This window comes from Chroicocephalus ridibundus, chromosome 5, assembly GCF_963924245.1.
Source record: "Chroicocephalus ridibundus chromosome 5, bChrRid1.1, whole genome shotgun sequence".
NCBI lineage: Eukaryota > Metazoa > Chordata > Aves > Charadriiformes > Laridae > Chroicocephalus > Chroicocephalus ridibundus.
Genome location: NC_086288.1, coordinates 77,853,618 through 77,874,354, shown reverse-complemented (window position 1 = coordinate 77,874,354; position 20,737 = coordinate 77,853,618). Strand labels below are relative to the sequence as shown.

The 20,737-nt window shown below is 51.9% G+C and overlaps 1 protein-coding gene across 2 annotated transcripts in view; it reads right to left on the bottom strand.

The window, feature by feature from the left end:
- Window positions 1-15,239: 15,239 nt before the first annotated feature.
- The window catches only part of IRF2 (interferon regulatory factor 2), a 44,508-nt gene continuing 39,010 nt past the window's right edge, over window positions 15,240-20,737 (bottom strand). Inside the window, exons 9-10 of one of the 2 annotated variants that reach the window (XM_063335866.1) lie at window positions 18,022-18,068; window positions 15,240-16,608 (exon numbers count right to left, since the gene is read on the bottom strand). In XM_063335866.1, coding sequence (XP_063191936.1) covers window positions 16,297-16,608; window positions 18,022-18,068 — 359 coding nt within the window. In that variant the 3' untranslated portion in view covers window positions 15,240-16,296. The remainder of the gene's footprint in view (window positions 16,609-18,021; window positions 18,069-20,737) is intronic. The other variant, XM_063335865.1, reaches the window with a different exon arrangement.

Genomic DNA, 20,737 nt, shown 5'->3' with positions numbered 1-20,737 from the left:
TGTGTCGGGTTTGGGATGGGAATAGTGTGACAGGGCACTGGGGGTTTGGGTTGTTGCTGAGCTCTCAAGGCTTTTCTGGCTCCTCACCCCACCAGGAGCAGGCTGGGGGGGCACAAGAAGTCGGGAGGGGACACAGCCGGGACAGCTGACCCCAACTGACCACAGGGATATTCCATGCCATGGGACGTCATGCTCGGTGTATGAAGCTGGGGAAGACAAAGGAAGGGGGGGACGTTGGGAGTGATGGCATTTGTCTTCCCAAGTCACCGTTAGGCGTGATGGAGCCCGGCTTTCCTGGAGATGGCTGAGCACCTGCCTGCCCGTGGGAAGCAGGGAATGAATTCCTTGTTTTGCTTTGCTTGCATGTGTGGCTTTTGTTCTACCTATTAAACTGTCTTTATCTCGACCCACCGTTTTTTTCCTCACTTTTACTCTTCCGATTCTCTCCCTGATCCCAGCCTGGGGGGTTGAGCAAGCGGCTGCGTGGTCCCAGCTGCCGGCTGGGGCTGAACCACGACAGATGCTCGGCACAAGCGGCTCTGCCGAGGGCAGGGCTCTCCGAAGCAGGCAAAGTGGGGCTGAGCTAAGGCCACGCGTCCTGCAGTTCCACACCCCCCCTGCAAAAACAAATCCTTTCTAAGCACCTGCTTCCCCTTTGAAAGAAAGTTAACACTCTTCAGTGAAAACCAGACAGCAGCGTGACAGAAGAGCTTTTAAAAAAAACTCTCAAAAATGGGTTTGTCCGTAGCACACGACGGGCTTTTTTCTTTGCACGACCAGAAGTACAGATGTGCCAGACATTTGCCTCTTCGGGGGGTGCCGTACCCTGAAGGTACCGTGACGACAGACAGCCCTGGAGCTCTTTCCGTAGCAGCGGGGACCGGTGATGCTCTTGCTCATGCTCAGCCACTGATGCTTGAAAGCACCGTTCATGCCAGGTGGCCACCCAGCGTCGGCCGTGCTTCTTCCAACCCACCTTTCATCCAAGTTCCCACGCAGTTAGTGCAGCGATGATTAGCTACCTGCTGTTTTTAGCCCCTTGGTACAGTTACGCTGCTTCAGTCCTCACCACAGGACCCTCAAGCAAAGGTCAGTCCTCGTTCAGGTTGGTGCCCGGGGAAGCCATCGCCACCACAATGCTCCTGCACACCCATCCCACTGCCTTCATCCCGGGGCATCTGACGATGAACAACCGCTCTCTTGCAACCGTCTCTCTCCATTTGATGCCCCAGTGACCCGGTAAAACTAGTTTTTGTGGGTTTCATCTGGGCTCCCACAGAGGTTGGACCAGTTACATGTGCCCATGGAGCATCACTGAAGACTCTCCTTTGCTGGTCTCTTCTCACAGGTTATTGGTGATAGAACAAGAGGGAATGGGTTCAAGCTGCAGCAGGGTAGGTTTAGGCTGGACATTAGGAAAAAATTCTTCCCAGAAAGAGTGGTCAGACACTGGAATAGGCTGCCCAGGGAGGTGGTGGAGTCCCCATCCCTGGATGTGTTTAAGACTCGTTTAGATGTGGTGTTGGGGGATATGGTGTAGGGGAGAACTTTGTAGAGTGGGGTTGATGGTTGGGCTCGATGATCCCAAGGGTCTTTTCCAACCTAAATGATTCTATGATTCTGTGATTCTATAATGCATTTGTCCAGGTAACGGAGATTTAATGTGCACCCAAACCACGCGCAGGATTTGGGGAAATCTGAGCACGTATGGCACGTTTTCACTTCCCTAGCCTGCATATCTGATGAAATCAGAATGCTTTTTTTTTAACCATTATCAGGCAACTGCTCTGAAGCAGCTGAAGAGCCGTACTTTTTCACACAACACGTACCTGGACGGAGAAACTCGTTGCCAGGGGATATTGGAGTGGCTAAACGCATCAACAGGGGCAAAAAGGAATTAGGCAAATTTTTTGCCAGGTGTCTCCATCACGACTATTAAATAGGGTCATTCAGATGCAGCCGCCAGCTCGTAAAGTCTCCAAGTTGATGATCAGTAAATGCCGGGAGGATTTACCAAGGAAAAAGTCACTCTAAACTTGCCCTGGCTCCGATAATCTTCTCCAAAATACCTGTTCCAAGTCATGGCTGGAGACAGGATACCGGTCCAGTCGGGCCGGTGATCTGACGCACATCCCCAGCCTCCTGTTGTAAAAACTATCGTGTGGCTGAAATAATTAATCAGCTGGAAACCGTCCAAACCCAAAGAACAATGCCACGGCGCTCAGCACATATTTACTCAGTCGGGGGGGAAGCAACCAGAAAACAGCGTTTTGCTCCAAGCGGTGCAGAAACACCCACCAGCGACAGACAAAAGCGGGGGGAGAGGGCAGTCCCTGCGGAAGGTACGGTCGGAATTCCCCAAAAACTGCTGCCCAAAGTCGTGACGAAAATGGAGCTGAGCCCAATGCTCTGGGGCAACGTTGCCCATCTGATAGCAGACGCACCCGTATTCGCAGGAGACACTCAGTTCAGCAGGATATTAAGTAGAAACGGGGCCAGAGAAGAATAATCTTTAATTTAAAAAAAAAAAAAAAAGTTTATACTGGTTTATTTGTAAGCATGAAGGTAAGCAGCTCGGAAACAAGGGGGTCAGGCTCTGGATCCTGGAGAGCAGCGATGATGTGCGGTGTGGGGTTCCCGGTGGAGAAGGCATCAGGTGTGACTTTCCAGGGCAGCGCTGCGGCAAAAACACCTCCTGGTAATTTTTGGATGCGTAAGGAGACGTGCAGACTGCTGGGGGAAGGATGGGGCTGACTGAACGAATGGTGCTTAACTTTGTGAAAGGGGCTGCTGGTAGATTAAGGGGCGCATAAATGACCTTCAGACCAAGCTGAAGGCCAGAAGACACTCCTAAGAGCAAGGTCTTCACCAGCTTGGATTCTGCCAGTAATCCAGAAGAACTGGCCTCAGCCAATGGAGATAAATTTTATCATGTGGATAAAATTCCCGGCATAAACTGGGCACAGATTTTTACCCAAGAGCATGATTCACCCTTCCAAGGATGAAGGTCCCTTTTCTTCTCAAACCAAGACACAGCATTCGGACAGGTGACCCAGGCTTCGGCCAAACACAGCTGGTTTGCCACCAGGAGAGGTGTCTGGGCAAAATGCAACTGGCTTGTGGGCTACGGCCATTCCCGCCAGCCTGAGCCCTCTGGCCATCAGGGTACGGCTGTGTAGGCCCTGTGCTCCTGAGGCAGAGGCACCAGGGCACCAGCAGAGCTGGTGTGGGTAGCTCCTGGAGGTCCTGGAGGAGAGCGTTGCTAATTATCTCTGTCCTAACGAGGAGCTTGGGTGGTTACCTAATGCACGATTTAGGGATATACCGTGGGAGCTGTTGTAGCTCTGAGGGACAAGCCACGTTTTTCTCCAGATCAACCAAAGCCACCCAAACAAGCAGAGGAGGTACCGGTTGGGATGTCCTTCCCCAGACCTCATGGCAGCACTTCTCTAGAAACCCTCAACCCCACTTTCCTCCATCCTTGATCTCCAGTAGCGTTCAGGTCCCCTTCTGGGCTTCGGAGCCCAACCCCATCCCTGACGGCCTCCCTCTCTTCCACTGGAGGCAACCTGCTCAGGGCGGGCAGCTTTGGACGGCTCTTTAAAACCCAAGCCGATCTTCGTAACAACTTCCTTGAAGTCAGCACGCGAAGAAACGTCCAAAGGATGACAAAAATAAACGCGGCAGCTGCACCCCCGCCGAGCCCAGGCTTTCCTTTGTAAGGCAATCGGGCTGCCCGGCGCCACGCGTCATTTAGCACAGAGAAAGGAAAAAACAACAACAACAACAACAAAAACCCAAATAAAACTCTTGTTTAGAGGGTGCCAGCCACCACCACTGATGGACAGAGTGCATCTGGCCACCGGTACCGGCTGCCGGCCGGGCGCTGGGGCTGTTTGCGCTGCCGCCGAGGGAAGGGAAGGCACCGCACCTCCTGCCGGCTTTACCTGGCGTGACCCGGCCGGGAGGTTGCTTGAGCTTGGCTGTTTACGGGTAACGATCCTAACGAAGCGGCCAGGGATACGGCCCTCCTGCGCCTGAACGCCCTCCGTCCCCTGGAGCAGCGAGAAGCTGCTTACAGAGGGAGATCGTGTTTGGTTAATTAAAGCACATATATAAAAATATCACCCCTCTGACGGATGCTCCCTTGGCCAATTCCCTTTTTTTCCCTTTCATCGAGGCTACTTTACCTCAAATTAGCATTTGCTGCAGACAGTCAGAGCAGATCTGTGGGATGGGGTAGCTTCTTCCCGCAGCTAAACCCGCAATGAACTTGATTTAGCATCATCTCTCTGCCAGTGAAGACCTTATTCAGACGGAAACTTAACAGATTTAAGTAAAACTATTTGGAACCTAGTTAACCAGATTTCTGTAAATAAATGTGGACTTGCTGTAAGCGTAATTCCTTGGTATTTATCGCGCTGCTCTGGTTTCGCTTCTCTTCCATCCCATCTGGAACCTGAAACCGCATAAAACCATAAAAAGAACAGGCTCTACTGACGGTAACTTCAGCAGAGGCGGCCACCGGGGCCAGGCAGAGGAAGTCAAAGGAATTTAGTGTGTCCTGAGCTCCCCAGCTCACGTTTACCAGTTGCTGGGCCGGCGGGGAGCACCGTGCTGCCACTCTCCAGCTGCAGCGGGAGTCGGCTGGGATGCTCGGCTGCATCCCGGTCCCCAAGGGTTGGGATGCTCAGCTGCATCCCGGTCCCCAAGGGAGGATGCGCTCTGCCTGGCACGGAGCGTGTGGTCCCCAGGGGAACGGAGAGGGCAAGGCATGGCAGAGCGGGTCGCTGATCTCTAGGTAACTGATCCTAAACTGATTTTGGGTTTTTTTTTCAGGTAATTTGCACTGAATTTCGATTCTTTTTTGAAGACCCCTTTGAAACGCTCATGGATGAGGTCTTGTATCAGCTTTGCTCATGCTCGTCATCTACATTTTCCCTTTAAATCTTCCTCCGACCAAAGAGAAATGCTCATAAATTCGCTCTGTAGTACCAAGAAACTCGTGTTTCCAAGCAGCAGTCGCTGGAGACATAGCGATACCCTCCCGAAATGCACCGCGCCACGGCACTGTAAGGCCTTCCAGCAAAACAGGAACCATCTCATTTTCTCCAGCAAAGTATGGCAAACGCAAAAGGAAGCTGCAGAAAGTGCAAATACAAGGATGAGTCACGCCGCGTGTGCCGGGGCAGCGGAAACCTTCAGGGAAACAGCAGCTTTTAGGGAAAGGCGCCTTGAAGAACGTTGTTTGCAGAGCTCTTCCCTCGCACCAGCGGCGACGTGGCTGCACGGAGCAGGGTACCACGGGTACCCCAGGACGCCCTGGGCAGGGGCAGCGTCCCATGAAGGCGACGGGCTGCATGGGTACATGTGTGCCCCCACCGGTGCAGGGCTGCCCAAACCAGGCTCCCTGCATTTTGCTGGGAGGAGCGAGGTGGTGCTTCGGGGCAGGGGAATCACAGAATCATAGAACCATAGAATGGTCACAGTTGGAAGGAACCTTTAAAGACCATCCAGTTCCAACCCCCTGCCCTGGGCAGGGACACCTCCCACCAGCCCAGGTTGCTCCAAGCCCCGTCCAGCCTGGCCTTGAACCCCTCCAGGGATGGGGCAGCCACAGCTTCTCTGGGCAACCTGGGCCAGGGGCTCACCGCCCTCACAGCAAAGAATTTCTTCCTAATATCTCAGCTAAATCTCCCCTCTTTTAGTTTAAAATCGTTCCCCTTCATCCTGTCACTCCCCTCCCTGATCCAGAGTCCCTCCCCAGCTTTCCTGGAGCCCCTTTAGGGACTGGAAGGGGCTCTAAGGTTTCCCCGGAGCCTTCTCTTCTCCAGGCTGAACCCCCCCAGCTCTCTCAGCCTGTCCTCACGGCAGAGGGGCTCCAACCCTTGGAGCTCCTCACCCCACCCCACCAGGAGCAGGCTGGGGGGCACAAGAAGTCAGGAGGGGACACAGCCGGGACAGCTGACCCCAACTGACCACAGGGATATTCCATGCTATGGGATGTCATGCTCAGTGTATGAAGCTGGGGAAGACAAAGGAAGGGGGGAACGTTGGGAGTGATGGCGTTTGTCTTCCCAAGTCACTGCTAGGGACGGTGGAGCCCGGCTTTCCTGGAGATGGCTGAGCACCTGCCCGCCCGTGGGAAGCAGGGAATGAATTCCTTGTTTTGCTTTGCTTGCGTGTGTGGCTTTTGCTCTACCTATTAAACTGTCTTTATCTCGACCCACCGTTTTTTTCCTCACTTTTACTCTTCCGATTCTCTCCCTGATCCCAGCCTGGGGGGTTGAGCGAGTGGCTGCGTGGTCCTATCTGCCAGCTGGGGTTAAACCACAGCACCTACAGACACCCCGAGCACTGCTGGAGGCTATTCATGAGAAGGTGAAAGCACCCAGCCATTTCAGTCACTAACTGGAGAAAATCGGGAGCTGGATGGTCGGTGGGGCCATGCCAACCGGTGGGAGGGCACGCAGGGGAAGGGGACCAGGGAGGGATAAAGGAGGAACAGACCCAAAGGGGCACGAAGCAGGTTCCAGCTGCCGGAGTCACTCCATGCGCGTGTGAAACGGTTAAAACCCGGCCAAAGAAAGCAAGAGGCCAGGGGAAGCGAAATGGAAAACAAAAACAAATGGGGGAGGAGGCTGGGCAAAGCGGAGAAGGCAGTTGGGGACAGCCTGCCCAGGGGGTGAGACGGACCCCAGCACCACAGGCCTTAAATAAGGTTTAACACCCATTAGGTCTCCGGGGGCTTGCACCAGAAACAAGCCCGCACCCCTGTTTCCGTGTCCGTATTTTCGTGCCCGTCGGAGATCCGCATTCAGAAAGGTGTCCTGGCTGCTGTGCCCACCAGACCTGCGCCTCGCCACACGCCACAGGAACAAAAAAAAGGGGCATTTAAAATGTTACAGCGGGTCAGGTGGCATTATTTTATTATTTATTTTTTTTTAGTTCTTTGAAAAAAGGAAGAAAAAAAAAAAAACACAACAAAAAACCTCAACAAATTTGCCTGAGAGTAAAAATACTACCGAAAACTGAAACTTGACAAGAGCGACTGTGAGAGATAACACCTTTAAACGGGCACATGCAAAAAGCGAGTGCTACAGCGAATGTCCTCGGCCCCCGCCTGGTTTCCTGCTGCTCCCCCCTAAACCCTCCCTGTTTCAGGGCAGAAAACGGCGAGGGGTTAATAACGCAGCACCCCAGCAACCCCCCGGCCTGCCGCCCGGGTTTGAGCCTCTTAAAAGTTCGCCTTCTTCTAAGAAAGAGCCTGGAAAAACATATGCAAAGGCCCTGAGTTCAAAGGGCAGGACGAGGCGTGTAAATCAGCTGAGAAGCCCAACATCAAAGGAGGGGAGGGAACGAAGGCGGCGCTGCCAGGTATCCTCCGGAGAGGAGCGACAGCACTCAAAGCCGTAGTCCTTACAAAATTAAAATAAAACCAGTAACTCGGATTCCTCTCCACCATCCCTACCCCAACAGGAGCCTGTATAAAACAAGGACCTGTTTTCCACCCGTGTTTCACCCCCTGATGCCCGTCCAAAATTATCTCTGAGCACCGAACTGGTGGAGGAGGGCGGGCAGCGCCACAGCGCAACCTCTCAGCTCCTGCTCAATTATTTACTCTACAGGCGCGTAACCGAGAGCAGAACCGGCCCAACGGAGGCACCTATCATCAGCTGCTCATCAAAATATAACACCCTGAACTCGGACAGGGCTTCCTCTGCCTTTGCTGATTTATTTAAAGCTGCCACACACAGAGAAAAGCTCATTCGAGGAGCTGTAACATCCAGCGGTTGGATTTCATGCATCCCCAGCCTTACTGCAACCACCGTCACCTCCTCGGAAAGCCCAGGGTGCCGGACGAAGCGCCGTCCGTGGCAGCAGTCGTTGTTGGCCCCCGTGGTTTCCTTCCTCCTCATCACTATTTTCATTACTGTTGACAGAAAAATGCTGCACCTGCTGCTCGTACCGCAGAGGAGGAAACCCTCCACCAAACACTCGCTGAAAAGGTCATCAGGCTGTTTCTTCTGCCATGGCATCGGCAGGGAATGGAGTTAAATCCAGTCAGTGGCCAGTCACAAGTGGTGTTCCCCAGGGCTCAGCATTGGGGCCTGCTCCCTTTAATATCTTTATCAACGACCTGGACAAGGGGATCGAGTGCACCCTCAGGAAATTGGCAGATGACATCAAGTTGGGCGGGAGTGTTGATCTGCTGGAGGGTAGGAAGGCTCTACAGAGGGATCTGGACAGGTTGGATTGATGGGCCAAGGCCAATGGTGTGAGGTTCAACAAGGTCAAGTGCCGGGTCATGCACTTGGGTCACAACAACCCCATGAACGCTACAGGCTTGGGGCAGAGCGGCTGGAGAGCTGCCTGGTGGATTGGTGTGTTGGTTGACAACACAGGTTGACAACAACCAGAAGGTGTTGGTTGACAGCTGGCTGAATATGAGCCCGCAGTGTGCCCAGGTGGCCAAGAAGGCCAACAGCATCCTGGCCTGTATCAGGAATGGTGTGGCCAGCAGGACTGCGGTGGTGACCATTCCCCTGTATTCGGCACTGGTGAGGCCCCACCTCAAGAGCTGTGGACAGTTTTGGGCCCCTCACCACAAAAAAGACATTGAGGTGCTGGAGCGTGTCCAGAGAAGGGCAACGGAGCAGCTGAGGGAGCTGGGGGTGTTCAGCTTGGAGAAAAGGAAGCTGAGGGGAGACCTTCTCTCTCTCTGCAACTCCCTGAAAGGAGGGGGTAGCCAGGGGGGGTCAGTCTCTTCTCCCAAGGAACAGACGATAGGACAAGAGGAAACGGCCTCAAGTTGTGCCAGGGGAGGTTTAGGATGGACCAGAGCCCCGTCCAACCTGACCTTGAATGTTTCCAGGGATGGGGCATCTACCACCTCGCTGGACAACCTGGGCCACTGATTCACCACCCTCGTTGTAAAAAATTTCTTCCATATATCTAGTCTGAATCTTCCCTCTTTTAGTTTAAAACCCTTCCCCCTCGTCCCATGGCTCCCCTCCCTGATCCAGAGTCCCTCCCCAGCTTTCCTGGAGCCCCTTTAGGGACTGGAAGGGGCTCTAAGGTCTCCCCGGAGCCTTCTCTTCTCCAGGCTGAACGCCCCCAGCTCTCTCAGCCTGTCCTCACAGCAGAGGGGCTCCAGCCCTCCCAGCATCTCCAGGGCCTCCTCTGGCCCCGCTCCAACAGCTCCGTGTCCTTCTGCTGTTGGTGCCCCAGAGCTGGAGGCAGCACTGCAGGGGGGTCTCACAGAGCGGAGCAGAGGGGCAGAATCCCCCCCTCGCCCTGCTGCCCACGCTGCTGGGGATGCAGCCCAGGCTGCGGGGGGTCTCTGGGCTGTGAGCGCACGTTGCCAGCTCACGTCCAGCTTTTCACCCCCCAGCACCCCCAAGTCCTTCTCGGCAGGGCTGCTCTCCATCCCTCCATCCCCAGCCTGTGCTGATACCGGGGGTTGTCCTGACCCAGGGGCAGGACCCTGCTCTTGGCCTTGTTGAGCCTCACGAGGTTCCCATGGTCCCACTTCTCCAGCCTGCCCAGGTCCCTCTGGATGGCATCCCGTCCCTCGGGCCTGTCACCGCACCGCTCCGCTGGGTGCCATGGGCAAACTTGCTGAGGGTGCACTCAGTCCCACTGTACACTCTTAAAGGCCACCATCGCACAACCCCATCCTGTGGCCATCTCCCGGCTCCCCTACCAGAGCCAGTGTCCGGGTGGGAGAGGCTGGAGCAGCACTAGCTCCTCATCTTTGGGGGAGGCCCCAGCTGCAAGCAGGGTGGGAGAGAAAGAAAAGAGAAAGAGGGCAAGATGCCTGCGAGGGAGGGATGGAGCGGGGTGGCCAGGTGGTTGCATACAACCAGGAAGAGAGACCACTGCTACAGGCTGGGGGAAAAAAAACAAGGGCCTGATCCTGGAGAGTTTTGAGGTGACTCACCCATCGTCACTTTGAACAGGATTTGAATGTCTTTGTGTGCGAGGATCTCGCCAGGCTCCGGGAGGGCGTCAGGAGTGGCAGTCCCAGACCGCAGCGGGAACCTGGGTTGTAGCATTATGTGACTCATAAGCGCACCTGGGTAAATTTATGCTTGGGGGGATTACTTCATTTTTTTCCATGTTCTCCTTTTTTCCCCATTATTTCAGTTGTTTTACAGAAAGGATGATCCCGCCTTTGCAGGAGTCCTCTAGCAGTTCCCTCGGCCCCTTCCAAACCCAAGGAAAAAAGAAATCATTTGCATTTGTTTATTAACTTTCCTGCAAAAAAAAGGACGTGCCTGGACTTAGCTTTCCTGGGCAAGGGAAAAGATCCCCTCCAAACAGTTCTAGCCCAGCTTCCCTCAACTGCTTTGCCTGTAAATTCATCTACACACAGGTATATACATTCGCCCTATAGAAACACCATCTACCTCGAGGCACCATTCGCTCAGTAAACTCGTGTTCGGGATGGGAGCAGAAGAGCGTCACGTGTCAGAATCGCACCTTTTAACCCCCCAAGACCCTGTACTCAACCTCTTTTTTTTTTTTTTTTTTCCCCTTGGGCGCTAAAGAAATATTTATACTTTGGTGCCTTCTCCGAGTGAGGGTGTGCTGACTCCAGTGGATTTTGAAAAACACCAGAAACACACGCCCAGGCAACGGATGTCAGCGATCGCCGAAGGCAAAAGCACCCATAGGAAAAAGGGGGTGAATCCCCATGTGGTAAATCTGCAAATACAGGAGGAGCCTGTGCTCTATAATCTCCTTTTCGCTAAGTACCGCCACTCCTCACTTTTTCTCAGACTTCAAAGCAGCTCTCTCCACAGCTGCAGCACCTCCTGTAGCCAAGTCCCCGGCTGACACCACGGGGAGCCCCTGGCCCAGGTTGCCCAGAGGAGCTGTGGCTGCCCCACCCCTGGAGGGGTTCAAGGCCAGGCTGGACGGGGCTTGGAGCAACCTGGGCTGGTGGGAGGTGTCCCTGCCCAGGGCAGGGGGGTGGAACGAGATGGTCTTTAAGGTCCCTTCCAATCCAAACCATTCTCCAACTCCACAACCCCCCAATTTCCCAAGGATCTGAGACACATGTCATCATGCTGAACCCCATCAGCCTGTGTCCCCCCAACACCCTTGGCACGGTGAAACTACTGAGCAGGGACCCAGAAGGCAGCAGAGTCTCCATCCATGAGGATGCTCAAAATTTGACCCAACAAAGCTCTTGAGCAACCTCACCTAACTTTACATTTTGGAGCAGGGGTTGGGGCCAGGTGGACCTCCAGAGGTCCCTCCTGACCCAAACTGTTCTGCCACTCTGCAGTCACTGTCAATCAGCTCTGAAAGAAGGGGATGGATTACAAGTTCCTACAAGTTTGAAAAAACAGGCACCTGGATAGAAGAGACAGCTCTCCCTAGGTCCTCGTGGAGGAAGAAGATGCTGTGTAGGTTTAACTCTTCACTAGAAAGTTCGTAAGGAGACCAGACGGTGGGTGGGAGAGGGGCAGGCTGCGTGTGTGCCTGAATCGACAGGAGAACTTCAGCACCATCCCACACCCCAGGAAACACCTCCGAACACAGCCCAAATCCCCAGTGAATCGCTCTTCTCCAGTTCTGCTGCTCCCCAGATGACTTTTCTCCTACCTGAGCCCCGTGGACAGCCCTTTCAAGGGAATGAGACTTTGCCACAGACCTGGGCATCAGGGCTCCTCGTTAGCTGAGCTCCCCCGAAGGGGACCGCTTGGGCTGGCAGGGCACGGGCAGCACCCTGGCCACAAGCCGTGTGGGCGCTGCAAGGGCAGAGCCTGGCCCTTACCTCCCTGCCGGCCTCCGCTCGGGGAGGTTTCCGCAGGATCACAAAATTGCATGCCGAGATTAATTCGGTGTTACTGGTAATGCTAATGGACAGGCTTCTGGTTTCCAGCGTTTCAGAACCAAATCGGCGGTTACGCTATTAAAGGCCAGATAGTTGGGTTTTTTCAATGCCTTTGTGTAGTTTTGCAAGGACGGATAACAAACGTAATCAAACATTGCATTTCAGAATAAATGCCTGACGTCCCAGCCCAAAGAAATCCTCCTTTGCATTTACATCACCCCGCGCTTGGCCAACCGCTTTTGGTCTGAGCAAGTTGCAGAGGCGTCACCGCCTTTGCGCGGTGGATACTCTCTTTGATGGAAGAATGTTATGGATACGTCCGGCAACTCCCGTGCTTGGATACCTCTTGGAAGAGCTTCAAACATGTAAGTCCTGGGAAGAGGGGAATTAACCGCTTATGCACGCCGTTCCCAGAGGTATGCGTGTGCCTCTCCCGTTGCGCAGCTACTGGAGCAAGGTGGGGTTTAATGGTTTTGCAGCTCCTCACAGGACCGAGGGGGGATCATGCTGAGTTACCCGGCCATCGGCACGCTGGTGCCAGCTCTCGCGTGGAATGAGCGGAGGCGAGATGCGACCATGTAACTTGCTTTAGCTAAATAAAAGTTAATGCACGGGTTAAACTGGAGGTGCCTGCCTTTCCCCGTCGACTACTCCTCATTTTCAGGTGGCTGAAGGTAAGAGTAGCAAATCCTCCTCCTGGCAAGTGACAGTTTGCTTTGCAGAAAAGCATTTATATATCTAGAAAAACTCAGGTAGCCCTTGGGCAACCAGCTCCTTTCCCCAGTGACCGCACAGCTTGCTGGAGGCAGGCTCTCACCCAGAGTCACGCAGGACACACAGAAAAGGGCAGCTCGGTCCTTGCTCCTCTTCGGCAGCCCTGCTGGAGGCCAGGCTCCATGTAGGTACCTGAGTGAGCCTCGGGGACCGGGAAAGCTGAAATCTTCCGCCATAAAGGGAAAACGTGTTCCCTCTCTCAGATGGATACACAGGACTGAGGTCAGGGAGCACTTGCGTAAGAAGGTCAGACATACAAAGGGGCTTTGCAGGAAGGTACAAGGCCTCCAAGATGCTCCCTCAATGCCGTGGGTGACGGGTAGGGAGCTCAAACCATGGCTACAAACGAGGAAAACCCACTGTGTCTCACCGCACATAATGCACAGGACATGGCCGCCTTCCTGGAGGCCTGCGGAGACGTGCCAACATTTAGCACTGCCAATCTGAACGGCGAGGAGAGAGCAGGCCATCGCGGAGGTAAACAGCAGCCCTGCTTTCGGAAAAGCAAAAGCCTTGAGTCAGCTCTGTTTACTTCGGAAGACGCTTTCCAGCCCCCACACAGCCCTACCTCTGGGCTTTCTCTCAGTCTTAACTCTTAAGGCTAAAGCCAGGCTGAGCCAGAAGAAAAAGCCTCTCTCCGTCCACAGACTAAATACTCCTCGGAGGAGAAGATGAGCGCCAGCGCTTAGTTTACATCGCATGATGCTTTCCAGCCCCACACGACCAGGGTTCCTCTTCCCTCAGCCCTGACCCTCGCCCTGAGGCTCAGTCTCAGCCCCAGCGCTGCAGCCCTTCCTATCCCAAAACAAGCCATCTCACGAGGAGGATTCAAGCGTCAGCCCTCCATTGAGTTTGACACCCCCTTCCCAGGCCCAGCACAACTGCAGCTCCGGGATTTCTATCCTACCTAACCCAACTCTTCCTTCCCCACAATAAAAATACATCAGGAGACAACTCTTCTCCCCGGACAGCCCCCTTCCAGCCACTCTCCACCTGCAGCTCCCAGCCACATCCCTACCCCGAGGACCGGCCGCAGGCCAGAGAATTTGCCGCACCACGAAAGGCTGGAGGAAAGGGATTCATGAAGCCCAGAAGAGAATTTCCTTGCTGGAAATATTCAAGGCTAAGTTTGGCATGGTCCTGGATAACCTACTCTAAGATCCTCCTTTCAACAGAAGGTTCGACCCAATGTGCCCCAGGGGTCCCTTCCAGTCCCAGCTCTTCTGTGATCCTGAGGTCCCTTCCTAACAAACAAGAGTCCGTCATCTTAAAAGAGGCTAGGAAATACTACAGAGCAACTTCTAAACTTTAGCTGGGAAGTTTGGAAAAACCTTCAAAATACAAAGCGGACGGTGTTAAGAAAATATAAAAATAATCCCAAGTGAGCCCCAAAACCAAGAAAAAGAAAAACCTGCCATGAGCCTCATAACTCTGCTGGCAAAGGGCTTGGGATGTCAAAGACTCACTGGAACACACACACCCACAACCTCCTTGAGGATGACCAAACCTTGTGGCCTCTGGACCCAGAGGGCCACTGGAAGGCTAAACGCACAACCAAATGAACGGGACAGAGCCCAGAAAGTTTACATACGATGATTTTAACCGTTATAACCATTACCGAGTTTTCAGCCTCACCTCAGCGGGTTGGTAAAACAAAACTGCAAGTTTCACACAGACGCGTGATGAAGTTCAGAATGGCGGCATCAGGTTAAGAACACAGCACAATCCTACCGTTTGCTTTCCCTTTCCAACAGCCAGTGAGCACATCTCCCTGTGGTACAGCCATTTCCGCGCATGTTACCGCTCGTCAGCCCCATATACAGGGCACTCGGCTCAGCTGCCTGTCGGGTTGGTATCAGAGTGTTAATCACACCTGAAGAACAATCCGTATCCACGTATTTCACATATCTGAGTCAATCCGTTCAGCTTCCAGCAGCTGGAAAAACTGCAAGAGGGTAAGTGCTCTCAACTTCTGCCCAGGCCAATGACAGCCCAAAGCGTACAGCGTTTCACAGAGCCAATGGCATGGCTCGGCCTCCACCATCACCCTGCAATCCTGCGAGCCACTGCGCACCCGTGATTAGATACTCAGCAGCTTCCCTCAAAGACCCAGAGGAATCAGAACTTGCCATCACGTGGTAGATGCTGAAAGCCTCGGGGAATGTTTATTTGACTTCTGATTCATTCCACTAATGAGGAGTTATTGCTTAAACTCCGCAAAAAGAGATTTTTCCGGACAAGGAGACTGCGAGCAAGCTAAATGGAGATCTACCAAGTACAGTTGAGCCTGTGTTGGGAGCGGGATGGACTTTCACTAGATCCCTTCCGTGAGGTGACTTGCTCAAAGCCCAACCACAGAATAAGAGCAGAAGGGGTGCCCCAACTCCCACCCTCGGCACGTGAAGCCAAACTCGAGTACGACACCTTTAAGCTCTAGTTCCTCTTTCCGCCTTCAAGCTGTCTCAAGCACAGTGCTTCCCATCCTCTGAGATGGGTACTCCAGAAACTGTAAAGGCGGCTCACGCTAATTGCTCACTCCGAGGGGTCACATTCACCTATCAAACCCATGCCACCTGGGGCTTCTGAAAGATTAAAAAAGAGAGACAAACAAGAGGATTATTAAAAATTTAACTATATACCATATTTATTATCAATCCACAGGATAATCTGATTGCTACATGAGCTCATAAAAGCTATTTCACCTTTACAAAATTAAAAAAAAAAAAAAAAAATGTGCCACAAGGATGTAATAACTGCTGATAACCAAGGACTGAATCTTAAAATTATAAATTTGCTGTAGAAAAGATTAAAAAAAATTATATTCACTTTAGAATTTTACTTTGAATAAAATATTCCCCTGTATAAAAAATAAAAAAGCTTGCTCTGGTTAGAATTAGAGTATTTTTCTTCTTCTTTTTTTAAATCTGGGAATTTGCATAATATCTCTGTAATAGGTTTCTTTTTTTTTTTTTTTCCTATTGTACCACGCGGCATTCAAGCATAGCAGATTAGAAACAAACATGAGAAAAGCAGTCTTAAAACGTATGAAATCCACATGGGAAGTTTTAACTTCCTTTCCTTTCCTCTATTCTTTAAAGACACATTAGCAAGAATAGCCTTGGAAAAGAATACAGGTGGGGAGGGACCTTCAATGTGCCATTAAGTAGAGCAAGGTAATAAAAGGCCTTTCGTAAGTGCTTTCTTAATAAGGTGCAGAAGCAGACTGCAACGTTGCTAGTACTGCACTATGTACAATATTCACAATAGATTTTTCTTTATTTAAAAATATTCCAGCTAGTTCACATTTTCTCTTCCATTCCGAGGCTTTCAGTTCCATCACAGCCTTGACAGCAAGAAGCGCAGCAGCACCACTTCCCTTGTGGTTGGTTGGTCCTCTTATGAAACACTGGAACCTGCGAGTGGGCCAAAGTTCTTGGGTTGTCTTCCTACACAGCAACCTTGGAAATCCGCCTGGGTTCAGGTGTACATACTCACGGCTGGAGTCCTGAGTTAAAAACACTCCGGCACTGGAGTCGGACACAGCAATGTTTTATATTGCCAAGGCTTTACCTTAGATTTGTCTCGTGTGCGTCAAGGGATGAACCTCTCCTAGAGAAACGTAAAATACAAAACCAAACAAAACAAAGCTAAAAAAAAACCACACCGTCAAAGGCTTAGCAGCTCTTGACTCTCGACTGGGTGATGTCTGACGTTTTCTTGATGACGCTGGCCCGCGTCTCGCGGTCTGGCCGGCTGCTGCTCGTGGAGGCTGTGGACACTACTTGTGGCAGAGGGATGTCTGGGAAAGGGGGCCAGGAGCTGTTGTAAGGCAGTGGGCAGCTTTCTTCTTTGATGGTGACTTGGAGGTCAGGCTTGTTGGCTACAAAAGTTGCCATGCTGGGAAGCATATGAGAAGTGTTCCTCATTCCCAGATTGCTGAGATACTGTTTGCCTTCAATGTTTTTCTTCTGCCAGTGAAGTCGTCCCTATAAAAGGGGAAAAAAAAGGAGGGAAGACTATATGAGCAAACACGACCTTGGGAAGTGCTCCGAGTAACAAGATGAAGATGGAAACATCTCCAAAATTACCCCATCTCCAAAAGCCTGAGCCTCTAGCTGCTGGCTTTGAATGTCTTTGCTCTCACTCACTTCTCCCTTCCTGAAGTCGTGTGCCTAAACCTTGGCGGCTCTCCAGCACTCAAGAGGCTCTGCCTACTCTTCTGATGGAAAATAAAGGCCTTATTCCCAGTATGTCAGAGACAAAAATGGACACGGACGACTAAACACTCAAGAGCTCCAACTGGAAGTGTCTCCTCCATCACCAGAGAGAACATCCTCCTGCCAACAGGCAGGCACAAAGACCCAAGACCTCTCAAACAGCATCACCCAAACTGTCAACACAGATGAGGCTGCCGGGAAAATCACTGTCACTTGATGGTGTGTCCCCCATCACAGGGAGGAGGTTCACCAAGGAAAGATGAGCATCCAGTCCTTTCCCCATCACACATGCTGCAATGGCATGTTCTGTTAAAGGAGGTCTGGGGAGTCATTATTGTCAGTCTATGTACAGGCTCCACCCTAACCAAGGCACGAGAGACAACACCAAGAGGGTTCGCCGTGCCGTTATACAGCTGCACACCCTGCAGTTCTCCAAGGAGAAGGATTCAGAGGGCTTTGTAGGGTCATAGCAGGAGACAGATTTGCACGAGGCCTTCTGCAAAAAAAGCCGCTGGAGCACAGGGCACCTAAGTGCCCTAAGGGAGCTTCCCCTGGCCTCTAAGTACTCATGGAGATCAGCAGGTCTGGTCACTTGATGGCAGCCCCAAAAGAAAAGGCAAGTGCTGGTTTTGCACAGGTGCAGTTCAGGAAATGTTCATCAGGTGGGTATTTTCTCCACGGATTCCTTTTACGCGGCAATACCCAACTGACTGCTCAGGAAAACTTTTTGCCTCACACACCTCAAACATTCAAGTTCCACTTGTACCACACATGTAAGCATTTCCTCCAATTGTAGGAGTTCAGGTGCCATTTAAGGAAAACAAAGTGAGCATGCTTTCAACCAAGATAAAATACTCACTACCCAGCAATGTCAACGCATCACATGAACAAACTAGCTGGCACTGTTGATGGCTCACGAGAACATCTTATCATGCAAATTAATCTCCTTGTAGTTTGGACAAATGAGGAGGAAAGAACTTATAGAGATATCCATTCTGTGACAACCATCCAAATGTCTGTCTCCCTTGAGAGACATCTTCCCTCTGCTTTCATCCCCCAGCTATTATTAAAATGAATACTCTGCTGGTAGACAGACTTGCAAACAGAAAAGGGGGAAGGATACCTCAGGACACTGTCCTTGAGACCTTGCTCCAAAGCGCTAAAAATCCAGAAAACACTTACCTCTGCATTTTCTTCATCGCTTGGAACGCTGTCGGTCGTTTCACTTTCTGTCAAACAAAACAAAGACAAAAATGAAACTCACTATTCTATCTACGGTAGCAAAATCCAGCTCAAGAGGTCTGATCTGATTCCAGCAAGTGGAAGCAAACAGAGTCAAGCCAAATGCCCAGTAAACAATGGAGAAGCACAGACCCCCTGCCACAGCAACCAGCACAGCTGTACTGAACAACTGGAGTAAACTCACCATGGTTATCACAGTTAACACGGCTACACTCTGGAGAAGACAACAACAGAGGGGGAAGAAGCAGGTCTGTGCTTTCTGGGCAGAGGGAAGAGCCTCCCGCGAGCAGGGGATGCCCCTCTCCCTTGCCCTCTCTTGGCAGCTCCAGGCCTGGCAAAGAGCAAAGTTCTGTCCAAATCCTAATTTTTATCTCCCTGCAAAACCAACAACAACTCCACCCCAGAGGAGATAAGTGTGTTTTTGTTTCATGAACTGTTATCTCAGCCTGCCACCTCAAGGGCTTGTTGTCACTTCTGGTGCTTTATTACTGTTGTAATACTTTGCTCTTGTTTTGCTTTTGCCACCCGTGCCCAGCCTCAACCCCCCCCAGCCTATTTCTCAACCCTTCACCCACCGCTCGAGCACGTAGAAGTGCTACTATCTCCAGCCCCATCACCTTCCTCCGCCACACACGACTTCCCTCCTCCTCATCACTTCAACCAGAGCGCAAACACAGGGGCATGGCTCCACCAGGACAGCCATCCTCCTGCAGCTACATCTCTCCCTTTGCAGGAGAGCCTGAAATCCAGGTATTTTGACTATTTTCACGCAAGCGGGTCTGAATGCAGGTCTCCTGGCCCATGGGCCAGTTGAGAGTGCTGCGCTTCAGACACATCCAAGATGGGGCACAAACCCCTCTTTTCAGGACGGCTCTGTGCCTTCCTGTTTCCCGGGAGGATAACGCTAAGCATCTGTCAGGCTACCAACAGCATTCGGAAGAAGTCTTTCTCCAGTCCCTCCCACCAGGGCTGAGGAGATAAGGCTCATCCACGCCTTGAGCCAACAAGGCTGAAGGAACGATGTGATGAGTTACTGTAGCAGGCAAGGGAGCTCTCAAATCCCAGTTTTCACTCTCCGCTGTGTTACGCGTTTTAGCCCACGCAGACTGCTTTGCACAGCCCCTGCACCCCTGCGACCGTACACCACGATCCTGCCTTCCCAAAGAGCATCCTTGTGCTCTGCACTGGACGTAACATGAGCGCTAAGGGTGCACAGGCTGTGCCTCATCGACCGTGCCCCTGCATGTCTTCAGCAAGCCTGGCAGCACCTTGCCCTTCTCTCGAGGCTTGGCTAGGGATTATGTTTAGGGAGAGGGCTGTAAAACAATGGTCTGAATTGCTCTTTCAGACCCCAGGAGCTAAAACTGCACCCAAAGTCCTTCCGAAGCCAGGATGCGAGCAGCTCAGCTGCTCCAAACTACTGCTTCCAAAGCCAGCACCTCCCCTGCGCCACAGTCTCCGATGTAGCGTGCAGTCCGAAACGTTAAATCTAACTGCAAAGCCCTGCGAAGTGAACACTCTGCAGGGCTTCTCGTTCACTGGCCCGGCTAGAGAGAGATGTGCCAATATGATTACGCTGGCTAATTAAGCTATACTGGGGGGAGGAGAGGCAGAAATTAATCTGTGCAAAGGAGAAATGGCCCCGGAGATAGAATCAATAGGAGGAATCCACACAGAGACAAGAAACAGATATTCCTTGACATGAAGAAACATGTGGCAACAGAAAAAGAGTGATGCAGCTGAAAAGGAATCCATCCTTGGTGTTTATACATAACAAAATGCTGAGCAAGAGATAGCACTATAGTTAGCAAAGCCAGGGAAGCTAGCCACTCGGGCACGGAAAGTTAGAGAGGTTATTTCAATCAAGAAGGTTATTTGAATTGGAGTCAAACACAAGAGGAGGTTGACAAGAATGGTCTCGGTACTAAAAAAAAAAATGGATTTCATAGACGTCAGTGGAAATATGAGAAATCTCACAATGGCCACTCATATCATTTGCCTGAACAACGTCAGAAAGGAACTAGAGGTGTTTCCGAAATAAAACAGATTTATGTAGGACAGCTGATACCTCAGGCGGCTATTTTTTCTGTTGTTGTTGCTTCAGAAGAGCTAAACTGTGTGTTCCTGCACAGCTGTTATGGTCATACTCTTTCCTGCCATTCAGCAGTAGCACCTGACAGAGCAGGCAGCTCTACCCAGCAAAGCCACGAGCACAGGGCCAGGCCTCCCGTGGTTCTCCTGTGCGGGTTTGTGTGGAGCAAGACAAAGCCAGAAATAGTCAGAAGAGTGTCCAAAAAGTTTCAGAGTTCTAACAAACCACAGACCTCTGTCCTCATTCCTGCCTCAAGGGCAAACGCATGCTTTAAAAAAAGCAATTCAGGCCGGAAGGGACCTCGGGATGTCTACAGCCCAACCTCTTGCTCAAAGCAGGGCCAGCTACAGGACTGGATCAAGTTGCTCAGGGCCTTAACCAGTCAGGTCTTGAAAACCTCCAAGGATGGCGGCAGCACAACCTTTTTGGGCATCCTGCTCCACTGCCTGACTGTCCTTGTGGTGAAAAAGGTGACATTTTTTCCTCACATCCAACTGGACCAAGTTCTCTTGTTTCGATTTAGTCCTGCTGTTTCTCATCCTCCCACCATGCACCACCGTGAAG